Genomic DNA, 22,265 nt, shown 5'->3' on the forward strand with positions numbered 1-22,265 from the left:
TAATAACACCCAACATTCTATTCGCTTTCCTAGCCGCAGCAGCACACTGAGCAGAAGGTTTCAGCGTATCATCGACGACGACACCCAGATCCCTTTCTTGATCCGTAACTCCTAACGTGGAACCTTGCAAGACGTAGCTATAATTCGGGTTCCTCTTACCCACATGCATCACTTTGCACTTGTCAACATTGAACTTCATCTGCCACTTGCACGCCCATTCTCCCAGTCTCGCAAGGTCCTCCTGTAATCGTTCACATTCCTCCTGCGACTTGACGACCCTGAATAATTTTGTGTCATCGGCGAATTTAATTACCTCACTAGTTATTCCCATCTCTAGGTCATTTATAAATACATTAAAAAGCAACGGACCCAGCACAGACCCCTGCGGGACCCCACTAACTACCCTCCTCCACTGAGAATACTGGCCACGCAATCCTACTCTCTGCTTCCTATCTTTCAACCAGTTCTTAATCCATAATAGTACCCTACCTCCGATTCCATGACTCTGCAATTTCTTCAGGAGTCTTTCGTGCGGCACTTTGTCAAACGCCTTCTGAAAATCCAGATATACAATATCAACCGGCTCCCCATTGTCCACATGTTTGCTTACCCCCTCAAAAAAATGCATTAGATTGGTGAGGCAAGACTTCCCTTCACTAAATCCGTGCTGACTTTGTCTCATCAGTCCATGTTTTTGTATATGCTCTGCAATTTTATTCTTAATAATAGCCTCCACCATCTTGCCCGGCACCGACGTCAGACTCACCGGTCTATAATTTCCCGGATCTCCTCTGGAACCCTTCTTAAAAATCGGAGTAACATTGGCTACCCTCCAGTCTTCCGGTATTACACTCGATTTTAGGGACAGATTGCATATTTCTAACAGTAGCTCCGCAAGTTCATTTTTTAGTTCTATTAATACTCTGGGATGAATACCATCAGGTCCCGGTGATTTACTACTCTTCAGCTTGCTGAACTGACCCATTACATCCTCCAAGGTTACAGAGAATTTGTTTAGTTTCTCCGACTCCCCCGCTTCAAATATTCTTTCCGGCACCGGTGTCCCCCCCAAATCCTCCTCCAAATCCACCCACTAACAACTGCTCCAGGGACCTGCATACTGCTGTCATGGAGCTGGGTATGACATTTGAGGCTGGCATACAGGCTGGGAAAAAAAGTTGTTAAAGTTCTTTTTTTTTGGTGGGAGGGGGTTAGTGACCACTGGGGGAGTCAGGGGAGGCCATCCCCGATTTCCTCCGGTGGTCATCTGGGCAGTTGGGGCAGTTTTTGGGGACTTGTTCGTGAAAAAAAAGGTCCAGAAAAAGTGACCCAAATTCTCGCTTCTGGCGCCCTTCTTTTTTCCATTATCGGCAAAGCGCACCCATCTCTCCTCGGCCAATAAACACGCCCCAGTCCCGCCTTCACCATGCCTCTGACATGCCCCCATCAACTTTGTTCGTTCCCGCAACAGGCTGCAGTTGGAGGCGCCCAAAATCGGCTTTCGATTATACCGATTTGGGCGCCCACGGAAGAAAGGCGCCCATCTCCCAATTTGGGTCGAAATATGGGCATCTTTCTGTTTCGAAAATAAGCTGGCTGGTATCTTTTTTGAGCCATAATATCCCACTGCCTATCACCTTCTGATCATCCATCAATCCTTCCTCCCCTTATGATTTGCTTACAGTATATTTTCTGGTAATGCCATTTTTTGTTCATTCTGTTCAGACCTGAGCATCGGCTTCCAAAAGCTAATTAGTTCAATAAAAATGTATCACCTTACATTTTTGTTAGTTAAGCTTTCTTTTTATTTTATCCAGGAAGAAGTCCAGAATTGCAGCAGACTTACTAGAATCAGGAAACATTTTCACAGAGTGTAGCTGGAAGAAGACAATTTGAGGGAGAGGGGGAGAGAGGGAATTAGAAAAGAATAAGATTAGAGATATTATGTCCCATTTTGGCAGGAGCATCAGGCCAGTAAGACAATGGAGATGATCCTAGAGATAAGATTTGTTGTGAAGCGCACAGTTGTGTTGCATGTAGCTATAGAGCAATAGACGGGTTGAGATTCTCAGCTATGTCGCGCTAAGAATGTGAATTGTTCGATACTTGGCTGACAGATCCTTATGACGTCTAAGGAGTGAAACACAAATTTTCTATCGGGCTGGAAGACTATTGTAAGAGCGGAAATATAAGAGAGCTGAAGATTATTGTAAGAGTGGAAATATGAGAATATGCCATAAATTGTTTATATTTTATGGTAAACTAATGGGCTGAGGAGTTCTGAAAGAAATCCATGTGTGAAGATTGTTTGTTTCAAACTGATGAAAAGAAACTGACCGATTTGGACATTTTTAGTGTGCTGGTTGGTCTACCTCAGCATTTTCACCATGGACTTACTCTTAAGGACTGGAAATGTTTTTTTAACAATGTTATATATGTGGGGAATGTTTGTTATGTGATTGATATGATTATTGTGCTTTATTATCATTGAAAAGATTTTTTGATATGAATAAATTTGTACTAAACTTATAACGATGTTATTAGTACTGTAGAAATCTTCTTTATAATTGTTTGGATTTAAAACTGAGGAAGTATTACTTATTAGATTCCTTAATGTGTATTGTAAAATCTAAATACACCACACCTAGTGCTCTCCCTCGATCCTACTCTCTGCTCACCCAGTCAAAGGAATTAATCAGATTTGTCTGACAAGACCTGCCTGTAGTGATACCATGTTGCTCCGGGTCCTGCAATCCACTGGGTTCCAAAGACTTTACTATTTTCTGTTTTAAAAGTGTTTCCATTAATTTACTTACCACAGAAGTCAGACTTCTGTAGTTCCCAACCTCTTCCTTACTTCCATTTTTTTGTGGAGAGGGACCTCATCTGCTCTTCTCCAGTCCTACAGGACCATTTCTGATTCTAGTGAAACAATGGAAAGGTCAGCCAGTGGAACCACTAGAACTTCCCTAAGTTCCTTCAGTACCCTTGGATGTATGCCATATGACCCCTTTACTTTGTCCACCTTTAGTTTAGCCAGCTCCTCAACAACACAACCCTCTGAAAATCATTCAGGAACTACCACCCCTCCATTCCTATTTTGTTTGTCTTCTGCAGTCCTGCTCCCAGCCCTTCAGCTATAAACACAAAACAGAAATATTTGTTAAGCAATTTCCCCTTATCTTTATCAGCTTCTGCATATTCCTCCCCTTCACATTTGAGTCTCACAATCCCACTTTGGCACTTCCTCCTATCACTAACTTATCTAAAAAAAATGTCTTTTCCCCCCATTTTACCATGTTGGATATTTTTTCCTCCATTTGCATCTTTGCTTTCCTGACTACCTTTCTTCCTCTTTTTCCTTACCTTTTCAGCTACTACTTTTAAGAACCAATGCGGCCTCCTTTTCCTTGTATTTACTTTCTTTGCAAAAAGGTTTGTTGCCCCTCCAATGTTCCCATCCAGAAAACAATTCCTTGAGGTAATCCCCCATCTGAACAAAGTTAGTTTTTTTGAAGACTAGAAACTTCACTTTTGAACAAACCCTCTCCATACCTATCTTAATATTAAACCCACACCTTCTGGTGTTCACTTGGTGCCAAATGATCACCTACTTTAACATCAGAAAAACTCTCCCCATTAGTATGTACCTAGTCCAGTGTGGCCCCATCCCGCATGAGTTTCATTACCAACTGCTCAAATGGTTTCCCCTGTAGAGAATCAAGGATTGCCCTGCTTCTAAAAGACCCTGCAATAGGAATATCCCAATCAACATCTGGCATATTAAAATCACCTATCAGTAGTACTTCCCCTTTCAAAGCTGTATTTTGAATGTCTTCAATTAAATCTCTGTCCATTTCTTCTGTCTGTGAAGGAAGTCTGTATATCACACCAATGTAAATACATTTGCCATTCCCTCTTTCCATATTGGCCCACAGTGTCTCTTTCTTACCCTGTAGGTCCTGCAATTGTGTGGCTTTAATATTTTCTTTAACGTATAATGCCACTCCCCCTCCCTTTCTTTTAACTCTGTCTTTCTTGAACAGCTACTAGCCCGGTATAACTATATCCTAGTCATGGTTCTCTGTGAACCATGTCTCTGTGATCGCCTCTTCCATCACAGCCTCAAGATCTAAAATCTTACTTCTCATACTTCAGGCATTAGTATATACTGCTTTCTAGACATTGCCTCTTTTTCCCTTTTGAATAGAGGTATTTAATGATTCACTTCCTTGAGGGCTTTGATCACCCTGCCTCAATGATTATACTTTAAAGCCCTCTTCAGTAGATTGGCCAGTCTGCTGCTGAAGACACTTCAAGACACATCAAGAGCATGGGCGTAGTTTTGTCTCAGGCTCATCCAGAGTCCCTCGCCGTGTCTCCTCGCCGGCTCGCCCTCTCCCACCCCCGCCATAGCGCCTGCATTTAATGCCATCGGCGCTGCCTCCTCCTGTACTTCTCAGTCTCCACCTCCCACCCCTGCGGCAGCAGTTGTAATTTGCTCGGCGCTGCCTGACAGCTGACAGAGGCGGTGCGACGTCCTGCTCCGGGGCCTTCCCTCTGCCACTCTGATTCAACTTCCTGTTTACGCAGGGCGGAACGCACGCGGCAGAGGGAAGGTCCCAGAGCAGGTCGTCGGCGCCTCATCTGTGAGTTCATCAGGCAGCGCCGGTAGCAAATTGCAAGCGCTGCCACGGGGGTGGTAGACTGTGAGATGCAGGGGGAGGTAGCACCGATAGCGTTGAATACAAGCGCTGCGGCGGGGTGGGAGACAGTGCAGAAGACAGTGGTCTCTGCTGGCTTTGCAAGGAGAGGGGGCTGAAGGGAAGGGAGAGGTTCTGGATGTGTGTTGGGGGAGTGAGGAAGACAATGGGGTGCTGGCCCTGCAAGGGGAGTGGGCTGAAGAGAAGGGTGCTGGACTTGTGTGTGGGGGTGCTGGCCCTGCAAGGGGAGTGGGCTGAAGGGGAGGGTGCTGGACTTGTAGGGGGGGTTCTGGCCCTGCAAGGGGAGTGGGCTGAAGAGAAGGGAGAGGTGCTAGACTTGTGAGGGGCAGGGGGTTGGAGAGAACGGAAGGGAGATAGGTACTGGACTTGCAGGGGGAGGTTGGAGGGAAGGGGAGAGGTGCTGGATTTGCAGGGGGAAGGTTGGAGGGAAGGGGAGAGGTGCTGGATTTGCAGGGGGGTTGGAGTGAAGGGGAGAGGAGCTGGATATGCGGGGGGGGGGGGTTGGAGGGAAAGGGGAGATGTGCTGGATATGCACAGAGTTGAAATGAAGGGGAGAGGTGCTGGACATGTAGGGGGGGCTGGATGAAAGAGAGAGAGGTGCTGAGCATGTAGTGGGGGGCTGGATGAAAGGGAGAGAGGTGCTGGACATGTAGGGGGGGCTGGAAGAGAGGTGCTGGATATGCAGGGGATGGCTGAAGGGAAAGGAGAGAGATGTGGACCTGCAAGGAGGGCTGGAGCAACGAGAGAAAGGTGCTAGACCTATGGGAGGGGTTAGAGGAAAGGGAGAGTGATGCTGGACAAGGGGATAAAGGAAAAGGGAGTCAAATTCTGAACCCACAGTGGGAGAAAGAGCCAGATGCATAAGGGGAAGGAAAGAAAGAAGAAGAGATGCTGGTTGGGGTGGAATCAGAGAAGAGAGGGACACATTGGTGTGGAGGCAGGAGAAAGGAGACATAGGGAGGTATACAGATACAGAAGGGAGATGATGGGCATTAGGTGGGAGCATGGGGAAATGCACACAAATGTGAGATACTGTATGGGGATGGCAATACCTGACAAGGGGGGAGGGGGATATGGAATAGAATACAATGCTGGACACTGGAGAGGGGGGTATACGGACACCGAGAGGGGGGAGAGATACCAGACAAGGGGGAGAATAGGAACACAGAAGGGATATGCTGGGCATGGGGTGCATAGGTGCACAGAGGAATGATGATGGATGAGGGGATATGAACACAGGGGAGATACTGGACAAGGAAATATAGGAAAACAGAGATGAGAGATGGATGATGGACATGGCTAAAGAAGAAATGTCAAATGGACAGGAGACTCTGGCAAGTGAGTTAAGAGAAGACAGAGGGAAGCAGAAATCGGACACTGGGACCAATATGATTTGAAAAATAAAATGACCAGACAACAAAAAGGTACAAAAAATTATTTTATTTTTAATGTTGTGAATATAATATGTTGGATTTCTATTCTTGCTGGCACTACATTCCCGAAGAATGCTCCAACCTCCTCCTGTTGGCACTGCTACTTGAACGTCCAGTCCTTAGTTTCTTTGAAGAAACGTATGGCTACTACCTATAGTTGTTGTGACCCCTTGACCCCCTCATGGTTAAAAATCCCAGAATTAGGACTGCTTTCCCCTTTGCGGTCAGTTTTCAGACCTTTGGAAGCTAGCTATAGTCTGTCCTCTTCTCAAAAAACACTCTCTGGATCCCACAATTCCTAATCACTACTATCTCATTTCCCATCTTTATTTTCTGTCAAAGATTCTCGAAAAGGCTGTGTTCCATCAATTTTCTACTTTTTCTGAAAAAGTTAACACCTTACACCCCCGCCAGTCAGTGTTCCGCCCCCATTTTAGCACTGAAACAGTCATAACTGCTCTCCTCAGCGAATTGCACTCACATTTTGATCAACATAAAACAGTCTTAGTGATCTCTTGGCCGCTTTTGACCTTATTGACCGTTCCCTTCTGCTTGCCCACCTATCCTCCCTTGGTATCTCTGGTATAGTCTACTCCTGGTTTTCCTCTTTTCTGTCTCATCATTCTTTCCAGGTTGTAACTCTAACATCTATTTCTGCCACACAGACACTGACTTGCAGTGCACCCCAAAGATCAATTCTCTCGCCCCGCTGTTTAATTTGTTTTTGAGTCCCTTAGCTGCCCTTATTCAATCCATTGGTATTTTGGCTTATTTTTATGCCAATGACATTCTCCTTATCTGTCCTACTTCCCTTTATATGTCTTCAATTACCCCACTTCATCAGTGCCTCGAGTTGGTTTCTGTGTGACTAGCTGATCATGTTAGTATTCAATAAAGAAAAAAATGCTGCTTGTTGGTTTTCGGGGACTCGTTCTCCTTTATCTGCCCCTGTAACCCTCCTTGGTACCTCAATCACCCCTGTAACACACTTCTGGTACTTAGACATTACTCTTGATTCCACTTTGACATTTTTACCTCAGAATTCACACCTGACCAAAGTTAGGTTTTTTTTTTGTCTTTCGCCAGCTATGGCAATTCGTCATTATTTTAACCACAATACCTTCCATGCTCTGATCTTTTCTCTGTTTGTGACACATCTCGATTATTGCAATATTATCTACATTGGCCTTCCACGTTCTTCACTAAAAAAACTTCAATCCTTACAGAACACGGCCATTTGCCTCTGTCACGCTCGTCGTAACGATCACATTACTCCCCTTTTGAAAACCCATAATTGGTTACCGGTTGAACTTTGAATAACCCACAAAATAGCAACCCTCACATTTAAAGCATTTCGGCTAGGCACCCCCGATTACTTACCTTGCCTCACCATCCCATATTCGCTGGTTAGGCTTCTACGATCATTGAATGACTATCACTTGGTTCTCCCCGTCCCAGATTGGCTCAGCTCGAATCTACCAGATGCTCAGCTTTCTTTTTTCTAACACCTTTTGTTTGGAACAGGCTCCCCCCTTCACTCCATGGTAACCTCTCTTTTATAAAGTTTAAGAGTGAATTAAAGGCCTGGCTCTTTAGTCAAGGACTATGGTGATGGTATTCTAGGGTCTCGATAACAGTCCAGTTCTCCTCCTTTATACTGTCTGACTTTCCCACCCCTGTTCCTTTTCTGTATGACTAGTGTGCTCTCCTATTGATATTTTTGTTCCTTTTCCTTTTATTATTTTTTTACTTAGTCTGTACATGCTGTGCTCTGCTCGTCAGAGCGGTATAGCAATTTTAATAAAACTATAAATTAAATTAAAAGTAGCAGCTGTTTTATATGCATATACATGCTGTAGGCACATAATCTTCTTTAACCTAAACTCAGACATTCCTGAGGGCAAAATTGGAATTTATGGATGTACTAGTGAAAAAGGCCGTTTCTGACAGAAATGAAACGGGCGCTAGCAAGGTTTTCCTCGGAGTGTGTATGTTTGAGAGAGTGTTTGTGAGATTGACTGTGTGAGAGAGAGTGAATGTGCGAGTGTGTGTGTGTGTGAGAGAGCGAGTGAGACTGGGTGCGAGTGTGTCCTCCCTCCTACCTCCCAGTTCCAGGGTCCCCCCTCCATCCCTCCGAGTTCCAGGGTCATCCCCCCTCCCTCCCTCCCTCCGAGTTCCAGGGTCATCCCCCCCCCCCGCCTCCGAGTTCCAGGGTCCTTTCCAGTTTCAGGGTCCCCCCCATCCTCCCTCAGAGTTTCAGGGTCCTCTCCCTCCCAGTTCTATAGTCCACCTCCCAGTTCCAGGGTTCCCCTACCAGTTCAAGGGTCCCTCCCCCTCCCTCCCAGTTCCACGGTCCTGTCCCCTCCCTGCTTGGTGGGGGGGTTGCTATTTGCTGTCAACCTAAGGAGACACTGCTTCTGGCATCCAGCAGCTAAGTCCTGTCCTGACCCACAAGCAGCTGGAGCTCCCTCATACTCTTTCAGTGACACACATTAACAGGCAATGGCGGGGCTGACGCAGCCTCGGGCACTTACCTGGATAAACTTTGTATTGATGACAAATTATCTGAAAATGCAGAGTTTAAAATTGCTGTTTCTACCAGGTAGAATAATTTTTAAAGCTGTTTTGGTGATATTTAATTTAGATTTCATGATATTCATATGTACAAATGGTAGCTTTCAAATAAATTAAAAAGGTGTGCAGTAAGAAACCAAAAACAAAAACCTTTTGTCTTTTACCTGTTAAGGCACAGTTTATCCAGTAGAAACAGCTTTAGACGTGTTTCAGATGGAAGAAGGAAAAAAAAACAACATTGTGGATCAGCAGCTCCTAGGTGTGCTTGGTTTTGAGTATATAGGAATGACGGCTGTGTTGGGGAGTGGAAACAGAGATTAACCAATGGGCTTCCTTGCTTACATTGTAGTTGATTGGGTCACTTCCACTCATGTGTAGTAATCGTCCTGCTGCATGACCAGAGTCGGAGAGGAGGGGGGTGCGGCGGAATGGTGAGCGAGCGGCTGCGGGAGGGTGGGTGAGGGGCACTCTGGGTGGGGAGACAGGGTGCAGCAGCGATTTTGTTTGGTTTTGAGTGTATGGGAATGACGGCTGCATTGTGGAGTGGAAACAGATTAACCAATGGGCTTCCTTGATTCGTTGAGTGTCAGTGCTCCGCTCTTGACGTCATCACGTTTGATGCGAGGGCTGGGCAGACAGTCATGGGCAAACCGGATATCTACACCACCACAAAGGGAGGCATTTCCGGCTTGCAGGTGAGGCTTCAATAGAACGTTGGAGGTGCGTTTTATATAGATAGATTTTATTAAATACATGTATAAACATGTAAAATAAAACATGAAACTTCTGTGTGCCTCAGAGCAAGTGTAGCTTGTTGTGATAACTTCCTGAGGGCAGTTTTATGGAGGCAGATATGCACATACATTTCCTGTATGAACTAGGCATGTTGTTCTGCTGTGCTACGCTATATAATTCTTATACTGAGTGGATTACATCAATTAGAGGTCCTTCATATTAGGAGAATTATATCTTAATCATCTAGATAATAATTATATCATATCTTAATCATCTAGATAGGAATCCTCAAGTCTTCTCAATAAACAAATAAGTCTTTAGAGCCTTTCTAAATACAACATATGTCTGTATTTCCCTAATACCCAGTGGTAACTTATTCCAGATTTTCATTCCTTGATATAAATATGAAGACTCTAAAAATGATTTGTTACATATCTCTCACGGATGGATAATTTAACTTCAATCATCATTCTTTGTGCACTGAACAGAAAAATAATGGGGAAAAAGATAATGTGCTGCACAAGTTACCCTGTTTTTATAAAATTACTCTCTTAATCTTAGGAAAATATAATACTGTTACTGTTGATGCCAAATGGGAGAATTTAGTTGATCAACTGAATTGCCAGTAAATACAAAGAGTTGTTATGATGAGCTTTTCAGTTTTTAAGCTACATAAGAAAAATTGTTTTATTTTTTTGTGCATTCTTCTGTACAATGAATATTTTATGTGCTCTCCCTCCAGTTTGGTGACTTGAATGATGTGTCTCCTGGAAACATGGATAAAGGTAAATATGGAATACACTGCATGCATTTTTAGTTGTTAAGATGTGGACGTATCACACAAAGTACATCTGAGCAGTAAAGCTATCATTTTATCTTCCTTTTTTGTTTTGTTTTATTTCTGTGTATTACCTTTAAGAGTGAACTAAAACATCTAAAATACTATTGTATCCATAAGTAAGGGTAGCATTTGAGAGAGACCAGACTAGTGGGAATAGATTTCATTGGCAGGTTGATCAGCAGGTTGTATCCCAGCATGGGAGAATATTTGTTGGCTATCCTGCAGCCCCTTTGGATTCAAAGTGGCCTCGTCTTAAAAATGAGTGAAGTGCTTGTTACATAAGACATAAGATAACTGTATTGGATCACACCAAAAGTCTATCTAGCCCAGTATTCTGCTTTTAACACTGGCCATGTCACAAATATCTGGCAGAATCCCAAAAGATAGTAAGACTCCATGATACCTACCCCCACAGGGATAAGCAGTGGCTTTCCCCAGGTCTCTCTTAATAACAGTTTATGGACTTTATCTCCTAGAATTTGTCCAAACCATTTTTTAAACTTAGCTATGTTTGCTGCTTTTACCACATCACTGACAATGAGTTCAGGAGCTTAACTATGCATTGAATGAACAAATATTTTATTCTAGGACAGTGAATTTTCACATATGGGTGACAGAACCTGCCCGGCATTCAAGAAAAATCTTGACACCTTTGACTTCGGCTGCTTTTGCCCCAATGTCCCTTAAAACTCCCAGTGGTTTTAAGAAGTGTACCAGGTGTGGCAAAACCACCTCTGTGATTGACACAATTGGTGTTTCCCGTGCCTAGGACTTGACCACACAGCCTCTAGTTGTCACCTCTGTTCTAAGATACAGAAGAGAATGTAGAAAAGTAGAAAGGCCCAGCGCCAAAATTTATTTGCCACTTTTTCGTCAGTCCATCACCATAGTTCTTGACTAAAGAGCCAGGCCTTTAATTCACTCTTAAACAAGGGCGGGACCAGAGAGCTTAGAGAGAGAAGGCTGAGTGAAGAGCGACGTGCACGCTGAAGCACTGCTGCTACCGCGAGTCACACCGACGAGGTGAGGAGTTTTAAAATTCCAACGGAGGGAGAGAGGGAGCCTGTAACGGAGGGAGGGAGGGAGCCTGTAACGGAGGGAGGGAGGGAGCCTGCAACGGAGGGAGATGCCTGTAACGGGGAGGAGGGGGGGCTACATTCGGACTATAAGACGCACCAACATTTTCCTCCCAAATTTGGGAGGAAAAAAGTGCGTCTTATTATCCGAAAAATACGGTACTTGCCTGGCTCCATGTCTGAGACTTAGATCCTGCAGTTCAAGAAAAACTTGCAGATGTCCCTTGCAGACAAAGAGGAAAAGGTCGCGGACCTCATCAAGAAAAGAACCGATACCATGAAGTCCCTATCTTGGCCCACTCCTTCTGTGGCCTTCACTTCTTGGAGGTTTTCAAGTGGAACCAAAGGAGATCCTACTATTCTCAAAGGCATAGGTATGCTCCTCTGGCCTATCCTCAGCAGTCCCAAGGGACCTGCTTCAGACATAGGCAGCAGAAGGCCCAGCCAGCTCCCCAGTCGAAGCAAAGGACAAGCTTTTGACTGGCTCCAGGAGAGCATAGCCACAATAAAAGTGACCTTCCAGTGGGGGGGGGGGAGGCTACATTTTTTCCAAACAAGATGGTCCCTTTTAACCTCTGACCAGTGGATTCTCCAAATAGTCTGGGGGGTTATGCCCTAACTTGGCATCAAGTTCCTCCAAATTGCCCATCAAAAGCATCAAATTTCAGCTTGCAGCACCTGGCCATAATAGCAGAGGAACTCTCCTCCCTTCTACAGGCCCATGTGGTTGAGCCCGTAACACCAGGGGAAGAAGAAATGGGATTCAGTGCCAAGTACTTTCTAGTGCTCAAGAAAATTGGAAGATTTTGTCCATCCTAGACCTAAGAGTACTGAACAAATATCTGGTGAGAGAAAAGTTGAGAATGATTTTCCTAGGCACACTACTTCCAATGATTTAGGCAAATGATTGGCTATGCTCTCTGGACTTGAAGGATGCTTACACCCACATCCAGATACTTCTCAGTCACAGAAAGTACTTCAGATTTTGAATAGGGAAGCATCATTATTAGCATTGCATCCTGTCCTTTGGCCTCCTATCTGCTCCCTGAATCTTTACCAAGTATCTTGCCATAGTCACAGACTTGGGGGTGCATGTGTTTCCCTATCTGGTCAATTGGCTGGCCAAGAGCACATCCAAAGAAGGAGCTCAGGATTCCATGCACAAAAATATTGAGGTGTTAGAGCTACTAGGGTTTGTCATAAACTACCCAAAGTCTTATCTTCTTCCCACTCAACACTAAACACGGTTAAAGCCAGTGCCTTTCTCCCAGAACCCAGGCTTTAGAGTCCATTGCGCTACAAGTTCAGCAGATCCAGCAGGTTTCAGCTCAGCAGACGTTGAAATTGTTAGGCTTATGGCCTCAAAAGTGCATGTAACACCCATGACAAATCTCCATTTGAGAAAATCTCAGTGGACCCTAGCTTCCCAATAGTATCAGGTTTATGGGAATCTAGCAGATCTCATATTGGTCATTCCTGCTGTCCAGGAGTTGCTCTTGTTGTGGATGATTTGGTCCAATCTGACCTAGGGACTTCCATTCCAAATTCCTCCTTCACACAAGAGGTTGACAATGGATACATCCAACCTGGGCTGGGGAGCCCATATAGATGGGCTTCACATTCAGGGTGTCTGGTCCACTTAAGAGACCCCCTTTCATATGAATCTCCTGGAGTTACAAGCCATTTGAAATGTCTAAAGGCTTTCAGAGAGTCTGTTCAATCAGATAGTTCTTGTTCAGACAGTCTGGTTGCAATGTTTTACCTCAACAAGCAGGGAGGCACGGGTTTGTACCTCTTGTGTCAGAAGGGTGTCAGGTTGTGTTGATGAGACTAAACAAGATAATACAATCTCACAAGTGGTCTCTGAATATGGGCATTGCCACAGCTGTTCTAAGTATGAAGCACCCCCTTAGTAGATATTTCACCAGTTGTCTCAACAACAAGGTCCCTCAGTTCTGCTCCAGTCTCAGATCATACGGTAGGCTAGCATCAGACGCCTTCCTTCTCCATTGAGGGAAGGGTCATCTGTATGCATATCCTCTAATATCTCTTGTGTGGAAGACTTTTCTGAAACTCAAACAGGACCAGGGAGCCATGATCCTCTTCATGCCTTACTGGCCGAGGAAGATATGGATTCCTCTACTGCAGTTAGCCTCCGAAGATCCATTGTCTGCTTTCCTACCCTCATCACTCAAAATGAGGTATCTCATGTGCATAAAAATCACCAATCCCTGGCCCTCAAGGCTTGGATGCTGAGAGCATAGAATTAAACATCTCCAAGTGCATGAGGGAGTCTCCAGGGTCCTGTTTGTTTCCAGGAAAGGTTCCACAAAAAGGTCATATAATTTTAAATGGAAGAGGTTTGCCATCTGGTGTGAGAGCAAGGCCTTAGACCCTTTTTTTTTCTGCCCTACACAAACACCGCTTTAAAAACCTTCTACAGCTGTCCGAATTTGGCCTCTAAGCCAAGTCCGTAAGGATTCACAATGTAATTAGCACTTACCATCGACCATGTGGAAGCTAAACCCATCTCTGTACAGTCTCTAATTGTTTGATTCATGAGAGGTTTGCTTCTAACAGAACCCTTAATCACACCTCCTACAGTATCATAGGACCGCATTGTCATCCTCACCCAGCAGATGAAAGCTCCTTTTGAGCTGCTTAATGCTTGCCACCTAAAGTTTTTGACTTGGAAGGTTTTATTTCTAGTCGTACTCACTTCAGCATCATAATAGAGTAATTCTCTGCATGCCTCCTAAGTTCCTTCCAAAGGTGGTTTCAGATTTCCACCTCAACCAGTCAATTGTTCTACCACCATTTTTTTCCAAAACCTCATGCCCATCCTAGTGAAAGTACATTGCACAGCTTGGACAGCAAGTGAGACTTAGCCTTCTGTCTGGAGTGGACTAAATCCCATAGACAGTTCACCCAGCTTTTTGTTTCTTTTGACCCAAACAGGATAGGGGAAGCCATTGGTAAAAACACCTTATCCAATTGGGTAGCAGATTGTATCTCCTTTATTTATGCCCATGGTGGGCTATCTCTGGAGGGTCATGTCATGGCTCACCATGTTAGAGCTATGGCTGCTTCAGTAGCCCAATTGAGATCAGCCTCCATTGAGGAGATTTGGAAAGCTGTGATGTGGTCTTCTGCTCACATATTCATATCTCTCTACTGCCTAGAGCAGGATTCCTGAAGAAACAGTCGGTTTGATCAGACAGTTCTGCAGAATCTGTTTGGAATCTAGAATCCAACTCCACAAACCTAGGCCCATTCTTGTTCTATTCCAGGCTGCACTCTCACACATAAAAGCTTAGGCTGATTGGTTCCTCGTTGGCCTTGCCATTGTAAGTCCCTGTTGCCCCTTGGTTTTTGTTTTCAGTGAGCCTGGTAGCTAGGGATTTCCATATGTGAGAGTTCACTGTCCTGCTTGTCCTTTGGAGAAAGTGAAGTAAGTCACCTGTAGCAGGTGTTTATTGTGTCGAGTATGAATCGAGGTGGTTCACATGGGATTTTGTAGACCTCTATATCTCCCCTTAGCCATCTGTTCTCCAAGCTGAAGAGCCCTAACCTCTTTATCCTTTCCTCATTTAAGAGTTGTTCCATTTCATTGATTTTTTTGGTCATACTTCTCTGTATCTTTTCTAATTTTACTATATATTTTTTGGTATGTGGTGACCAGAATTTCATAGAGTGCTCAAGGTGTAGTAACAGCATGGAACAATGCAGAGGCATTATGTTATCCTTTACTGAGGGCTGAAAGGGGCACTCAGGGATGTCAAATCCATAGTGGAGAGACTAAATGAATTCTTTGTTTCAGTCTTCACTGAGGAAGATTGGGGAGGGGGAGGGGGGAGATACCAGTGCCAGAAATGGTGTTCAATGCTTATGGGTCAGAAAAACTGAAACAAACCTCTGTAAACCTGGAAGATGTAATGGGGCAATTTGATAAATTAAATAGTAGCAAATTGCCTGGACCAGATGGTATATATCCCAGAGTACTGACTGAATTGAAAAATGAATTTGCAGAGCTATTGTTAGTAATAGGTAATTTATCTTTAAAATCAAGCATGGTACTAGAACATTGGAGGGTGTCCATTGTAAAACCAATTTTTAAAAAGAGATTCAGAGGTGATCCAGGAAATTATAGACTGTCGACCCTGATGTCAGTTCTGGGTGAAATGGTAGAGACTATTATAAAGAGCAAAATTACTGAGTGTGTGTGCATATATATATATATATATATATATATATATATATATATATATATATATATATATATATATATATATATATATATATATACATATATACAAGCTAATTTTCAAAGCACTTAGACTTACAAAGTTCCATAGGTTACTATCGGGCTCAATTTCAAAACAAAAAACATCTAAAAAGTGGCATAAAGCAGTATTTGGTCATTTTTCTCACAAAAATGTCCAAATCGGTATTTTCAAAACCTATTTTTAGACGTTTTGCTATGAAGTCCGTCAGAAGTCCATCCAAATCTCAAGGGGACTTGTCAGGGGCATATTCAGGGCAGGATTTGGGCGTTCCTAAGACTTAGATGTTTTTCAGCCATAATGGAACAAAACAAAAATGTCCAGGACTAAAACTAAGACGTTTTGAGCTAGACCTGTTTTTATAACAAATAAGGCACAAAAAGGTGCCCTAAATAACCAGGTGACCACTGGAGAGAGTCAGGAGTGACCTCCCCTTATTCCCCCAGTGGTCACTAACTCCCTCCCACCCCAAAACAATGTGATGAAAACATTACTTGCCAGCCTGTATGCCAACTTCAGATGTTATATTCAGGTCCATTAGAATAGCATGCAGGTCCCTAGAGTAGTCTAGTAGTGGGCGCAGTACACTGCAGACAGGCATGGACGTCCTTCTCACAAACATCCACATTTTGGACGTCCTCAACTGCCATCGCAGGGACGGAGGCATGGCGAAGGACGTCATTAACTACCATTGCAGGGACGGAGGCATAGAAATATCCAGTGTACCTGAATGTAACTCACCTTGAGCTACTACTGAAAAAGGTGTGAGCAAAATCTAAATAAATAAATAGTGAAGGACATCGTCAACTGCCATCGTAGGGACGGAGGCATAGCGAAGGACGTCCTTCACCCATACTCTAAAAAAAAAAAAAAAGACGAAAGTTTTTAAAGTTTTTTTTTTCGGGGTGGGAGGTAGTTAGTGACCACTGCATGCCTTTTTCCATTCAGTTAGTGCATCAGTTAGTCCACTGCAGTTTCCTCTAGGGTGCCCGGTTGGTGTCCTGGCATGTCAGGGGGACCAGTGCACTACGAATGCTGGCTCCTCCCACGACCAAATGATTTGGATTTGGTCGTTTTTGAGATGGGCGTCCTTGCTTTCTATTATTGCCGAAAACTGGGGACGACCATCTCTAGGGATGACCATCTCTAAGGTCGACCTAAATGTTGAGATTTGGGCGTCCTCAACCATATTATCGAAATGAAAGATGGACGCCCATCTTGTTTCGATAATACGGGTTTCCCCGCCCCTTCACGGGGACGTCCTGCGAGGACGCCCTCAGGAAAACTTGGGAGCCCCGTTCGATTATGCCCCTCCACGTAACTCTGTAAGTCTAAGGGCCTTGTTTACTAAGCCATGCTGTAGGCATGCCAACTTTTTAGCGCACAATAAAAATTAGCTTGTGCTAACAATAGAGACGCCCATTATATTCCTGTGGGTGTCTCTAGCGTTAGTTCTTGCTAAAACGTTTGCACACCTGCAGCACACCTTAGTAAACAGGGCCCTAAGTGTTTTGAAAATACACCTCATACGCATGGATTAATGAGACAAAGCCAACATGGGAAATCTTGCCTCACCAATCTACTACATTTTTTTTGAAAGGGTGAGTAAACATTTGGATTAAGGTGAGCCAGTCAATATCGTGTATCTGGATTTTCAAAAGGCTTTTAACAAAGCACTTTATGAACGACTCCTGAAGAAATTAAAAAGTCATGGGATAGGAGGTACTGTCCTACTGTGGATTAAGAATTGGTTAAAAGATTTTAAAAAATTTAAAAAACAGATTAGAGTTCAATGGACAGTATTCTCAACTGAGAAGGGTAGATAGTGGGGTTCTCTAGGGGATTGTGCTGGGACTTCTGCTTTTTAACATTGATAAATGATCTAGAGAAGGGAATAACTAGTGAGATAATTAAATTTGCCGATGACACAAAGTTATTCAAATTTCTTAAATCACAAGCAGATTGTGAAAAATTGCAAGAGGACCTTGCGAGACTGGAAGATTGCAAGAGGAACCCAAACTATAGCTACATGATGCAAAATTCTATGTTAGGAGTCACCGCCCAGAAAATAGTATAGGTGTCATCATTAATGATACGTTGAAACCTTCTGCTCAGTGTGCAGTGGTGGCTAAGAAAGCAAATAGAATGTTAGGGATTATTAAGAATGAAATGGAATATAAAACTGAGAATATTATAATGCCTTTGTATTGCTCTGTGGTACGACCGCACTTTGAATACTGTGCACAATTCTGGTCACCGCATCTCAAAAAAGATATCGCAAAATTAGATAATGTACAGAAAAAGGCAATGAAAATGATAAGCGGGATGGTACAACTTCCCTTTGAGTGAAGGCTAAGAGGCTTGGGCTCTTCAGCTTGGAGAAGAGATGGCTGAGTCCAAAGGGTATCCATCTCAAGTCTATATTTTCATCTTCCATTCTTAGCAACACAGATTTGGAATGCTCTTCCAATTCAGGTTAGAATCATGCCTAACCATTGCTTATATAGGAAACTTCTGAAAGCGGTATTGTTTGAGAAATTTCTGGTGAGCTAAGGTTCTTTTTTACATTTTCCTGATTTTTATTGAATCTTTTATGTAATTCTTGTGGGAATTGTTCAGAATCTTTCTTTTCTACTGACATTGTAATCAACATGGAACTTGAATGGTTATTGCGGAATATAAGAACATTTTGTATTTGTATAAAATACTGAGTGGAGTGGAACGGGTAAATGTGAATCACTTGTTTACTGTTTCCAAAAATACAAGGACTAGAGAGCACACAATGAATCTACTAAGTAGTAAATTAAAAACAAATTGGAGAAAATATTTCTTCACAGAACATGTAATTGAACTCTGGAATTTGTTGCCAGAGAATGTGGTAAAAGCAGTTATCTTAGCCGGATTTATAAAAGGTTTGGATAATTTCCTAAAAGAAAAGTTCATAGGCCATTATTAAGATGGGCTTTGGAAAACCCACTGCTTATTTTTAGGATAAGAATCATAAAATCTGTTGCACTGTTCTGGGATCTTACCAGGTACTCGTGCCCTAGATTGGCCACTGTTAGAAACAAGATACTGGGCTTGATGGGCCTTCGTGTATCCCAGTATGGCAACGCTTATGTTCTTATGTTCACTATTCCCTTTCTAATAATCTCTAATATATGGTGTTTTTTTGTTTGTTTGTGTGGGGGGGGGGGGGGGGTTGTTTGTTTGCTGCTGCTGCACATTGAGCAGAAGATTTCAATGTAATGTCCACAATGACACCTAGATATTTTTCCAGGGTGGTGATTCCTAATTTGAAACTTAGCATCATGTACCTATAACTTGGATTATTTTTCTCAATGTGCATCACTTTGTACTTGTCTACATTTCATTTTACCTGCCATTTTGATGCTCAATCTTCCAGTCTCGTATGGTCCTTTTCAACTTCTCATAGTACACATCTGATTTAATAACTTCAAATCACCATCATGTAGAAGAAAAGCCTATCTCTGTACAGCCTTTAGTTGTTCGATTCATGTTGAGCTTGGTCCTATTGAAGCCTTTCATCAAGCCTCCTGCAGTGTCTTGGGACCTCAGTGTGGTATTAACTCAGCTGTAAAAGCTCCCTTTGAGCCACTCCATAGCTGTGAACTGAAGTGCCTGCCCTGGAAAGGCCTGTTGTGGGTGGTGGTGACTTCAACACACAGAGTGCGTGAACTCAAAGCTCTAGTATCTAATCCATTTTACACCAATAACAGAGTGGTCCTGCGCATTCATCCTATGTTCCTTCCTAAAGTGGTATTGGATTTCCTTCTTCACCAGTCTCATTCTGCAAGCATTTTTCCTGGCCTTCATACCCACAAAGTAGAAAGCTCATTGCACACATTGGATTGCAAGAGAGCTATGGCCTTCTGTTTGAAGAGGACTAAAGGCCTTAGAAAGTCCACACAAGTTTTATTTCTTTTTATCAATATGGGATAGGGTCTACCATCAACAAATACACACTATATAATTGGCTCGCAGACTGCATTTTCTTCACTTATGCCCAGGCAGGCTTGACTCTTCAGGGTCATACCACAATTTACAGTGTCAATTCTGGTGGCATCAGTAGCCCACTTGAGATCAGCCTCCATGGAGGAAATTTTCAGAGCTGCAACATGGACATATGTTCATATATTCACAGCCTACTATTGTTTAAGAAAGGACTCCCGATTCAACAATGTTTGGCCAGTCAATTCTCCAGAATCTCTGTGGGGATTGCAATCCAACCCCACCCCCCTAGGCCCATTTCTTTTCTCTTCCAGGCTGCCTTACTAAAGTAAGTATAAAAGTGGCTAGTTGCCACACAGAATATGTTGGTGTTTGCTTGCTGCAGTGTCTAATTATTTTTCCTTTTTGTCTTTTGAAGGCAGCCTGTAGCTAGGAAGTCCCATGGACAGCAGGATAGAAGTCCTCACTTACCTGCCCTCTTCCCCAAACATTGAATTCTACTCAAGCTGAGTACGTAGTCTAAGCTGGTCCCTTGTGACAGCTGCAGGTAGGAAGTGGCACACATGTGTGGTGAAGCATCTGAAAAGCTTCTAGTACTTACTAAGCTGGAGAAGGTTTCCCATGCAGGCACCATCAGTGATATCACACATGCTGTGAGAACTTATATTCTGCTGTCCACAGAAAACACCTGCTATAGGTAAAGTAACTTGGTTTGCTTACAAAACAGAGATGTGCTACTAGCTTATCTAAGCAAGCTGAGATTTTGTTTGAATGAAAGCCACCTTGTAAATAAAGTGTTTATAGGTTGATGAGAATCCAGAAAATGCTTGTGGTTTGCCACTATAAAAGGGTAACAATTTCATTTGAAGTGCAGATTTGGTAATGCCATCTTTGTGATACTAACTTCCCATTGTATGCATATTCTTGTAACGTTCACTTATGGGTTGGGCACTGAGAAATGTCTGCATTTTTCATGTGAAATCTAAGCAGTCAAAGATGCTTTTTGATTTCCCTGTACAACATGAAGACATACGTATTTTTTCTCAGGTATTTTATTCTTTCATATCTGTGCTAGCTTTGTGGTTGTTTATTTGTGCAGATGAGGGCAGTGAAGTTGACAGCGAAATTGATGAAGAGCTGTATGAATCTGGAGAGCCACCAGCCAAGAGGGAGAAAGTGGAGCTGAACCAGGTGTATCAGGTGGGCTGCATACAGCCTACGCTTGAGAGCGGAGTACAGCAGAACCTCCTGAACCCACTTCATAGCGAACACATTGTCACAAGTACCCAGACTATCAGACAGTGCAGCACTACTGGAAATACATACACTGCAGTCTAACAAATATGAAGCCCTTTTTTTTTTAATTTCAAATCACGTTAACCCTATTCATGCTGGGCCTGACACATGAAACAGAATATGCCTGAAGGTCACCTGTTGTCAAATTTAGTTTTGCTGAATATTGTTTTGTTATTTTCATGTGTCTGAGTTGTAAAATGGAATCGAGTGGATGTACTTTGCCAGATCTTTTTTCATTCTTTTTTTTTTTTTTACAGTAAACTAATTATTTTAAGAGAAGAGTTTTCTTAGTTTCTCGAAGGATATATTTTTTTTTTGCAAAGGTTAATGTTAATGTATTATGTGTCCTCTTAAAAAGTCAAAAGAAATTTTTAATAGGGAAGTTTTCTGTATTTCTTTATTTTGTTGGTCATGGTGTATGAATTCATGTCCGTAGCTCTTGAATCAGTGCACTTCTGTGAAATGCCAGAAGAAATACTACCCATTATGATTTACACTGGAGGCATACTCATTTGACAGCAGATGCATCAGTTTGCTAACCAAGAAAAAGGTGCTCTTCAATGGACAAAAGTACATGACACTATTTTGATATTTCTCACTGGTTAAGGGAAAATGTTTGGCATCTTTAGTGTAGTACATGGGAGGGTGGGAGAGGGCTGTCTGTTTTCTTTCTCTGAAAAATTATCTGCACTCAAGATTGCAGAGTATAGGACAAAATGTACCTGATTATCTTACCAAGAAACCAATGCACACTTCCGTTACAAAAAATAAACACCAGGTTTAGATAGTATTTGTAAACTCAGTTCTTCTGTATAATGACTACTGATTCTCTGCAAAGAACCATTGCACAGGTGCTTTTTGCTGGAAAGTGGAAAAGCTGTTTTAAATAGATAGCAAAACTAAAAAAAAAAAAAAAAGTGACTTGACTTTTATATGTGTACACACTACTTATGCCGAACTAGACTTACAGGAAATCATTCTACTTGGATGTTTTTCTTTTATTCCAGGGCTTTTCCTAACAGTAGTTCAATCTGCTGCTATTATGTATAGAAATATAGGGAAAAAATTTTTATAGAGTGCAAGGAATGTAGCAACCTGCATAGTATTTCCTTCAAAACAATTTCCTAGTTCTGAAAAAGAGTAGATTTAAATACAGAAATACAGTAATCAAATGCATAGGGCAGTGTAACTGGCACACCTCGTTTGTACTTAGTCCCAAATTCTGTAGGGTTTGAATAGGTGGCTAGATGAAGCATTGCCGTTTTAAGAATGTAAATCAGGGATCATTGTACCTCGGCTATAACATGGTGCCTTAAACCGAACTGAAGCTA

At 42.8% G+C, this 22,265-nt stretch overlaps 1 protein-coding gene across 1 annotated transcript in view; it reads left to right on the forward strand.

Annotated features, from left to right (window-relative positions):
• The window catches only part of RFX3 (regulatory factor X3), a 604,963-nt gene extending 583,900 nt beyond the window's left edge, over window positions 1-21,063 (forward strand). Inside the window, exons 16-17 of the mRNA XM_030193816.1 lie at window positions 10,209-10,251; window positions 20,738-21,063. Coding sequence (XP_030049676.1) covers window positions 10,209-10,251; window positions 20,738-20,976 — 282 coding nt within the window. The 3' untranslated portion in view covers window positions 20,977-21,063. The remainder of the gene's footprint in view (window positions 1-10,208; window positions 10,252-20,737) is intronic.
• The last annotated feature ends 1,202 nt before the right edge of the window (window positions 21,064-22,265 follow it).

Source organism: Microcaecilia unicolor, chromosome 2 (assembly GCF_901765095.1).
Source record: "Microcaecilia unicolor chromosome 2, aMicUni1.1, whole genome shotgun sequence".
Classification (NCBI taxonomy): domain Eukaryota; kingdom Metazoa; phylum Chordata; class Amphibia; order Gymnophiona; family Siphonopidae; genus Microcaecilia; species Microcaecilia unicolor.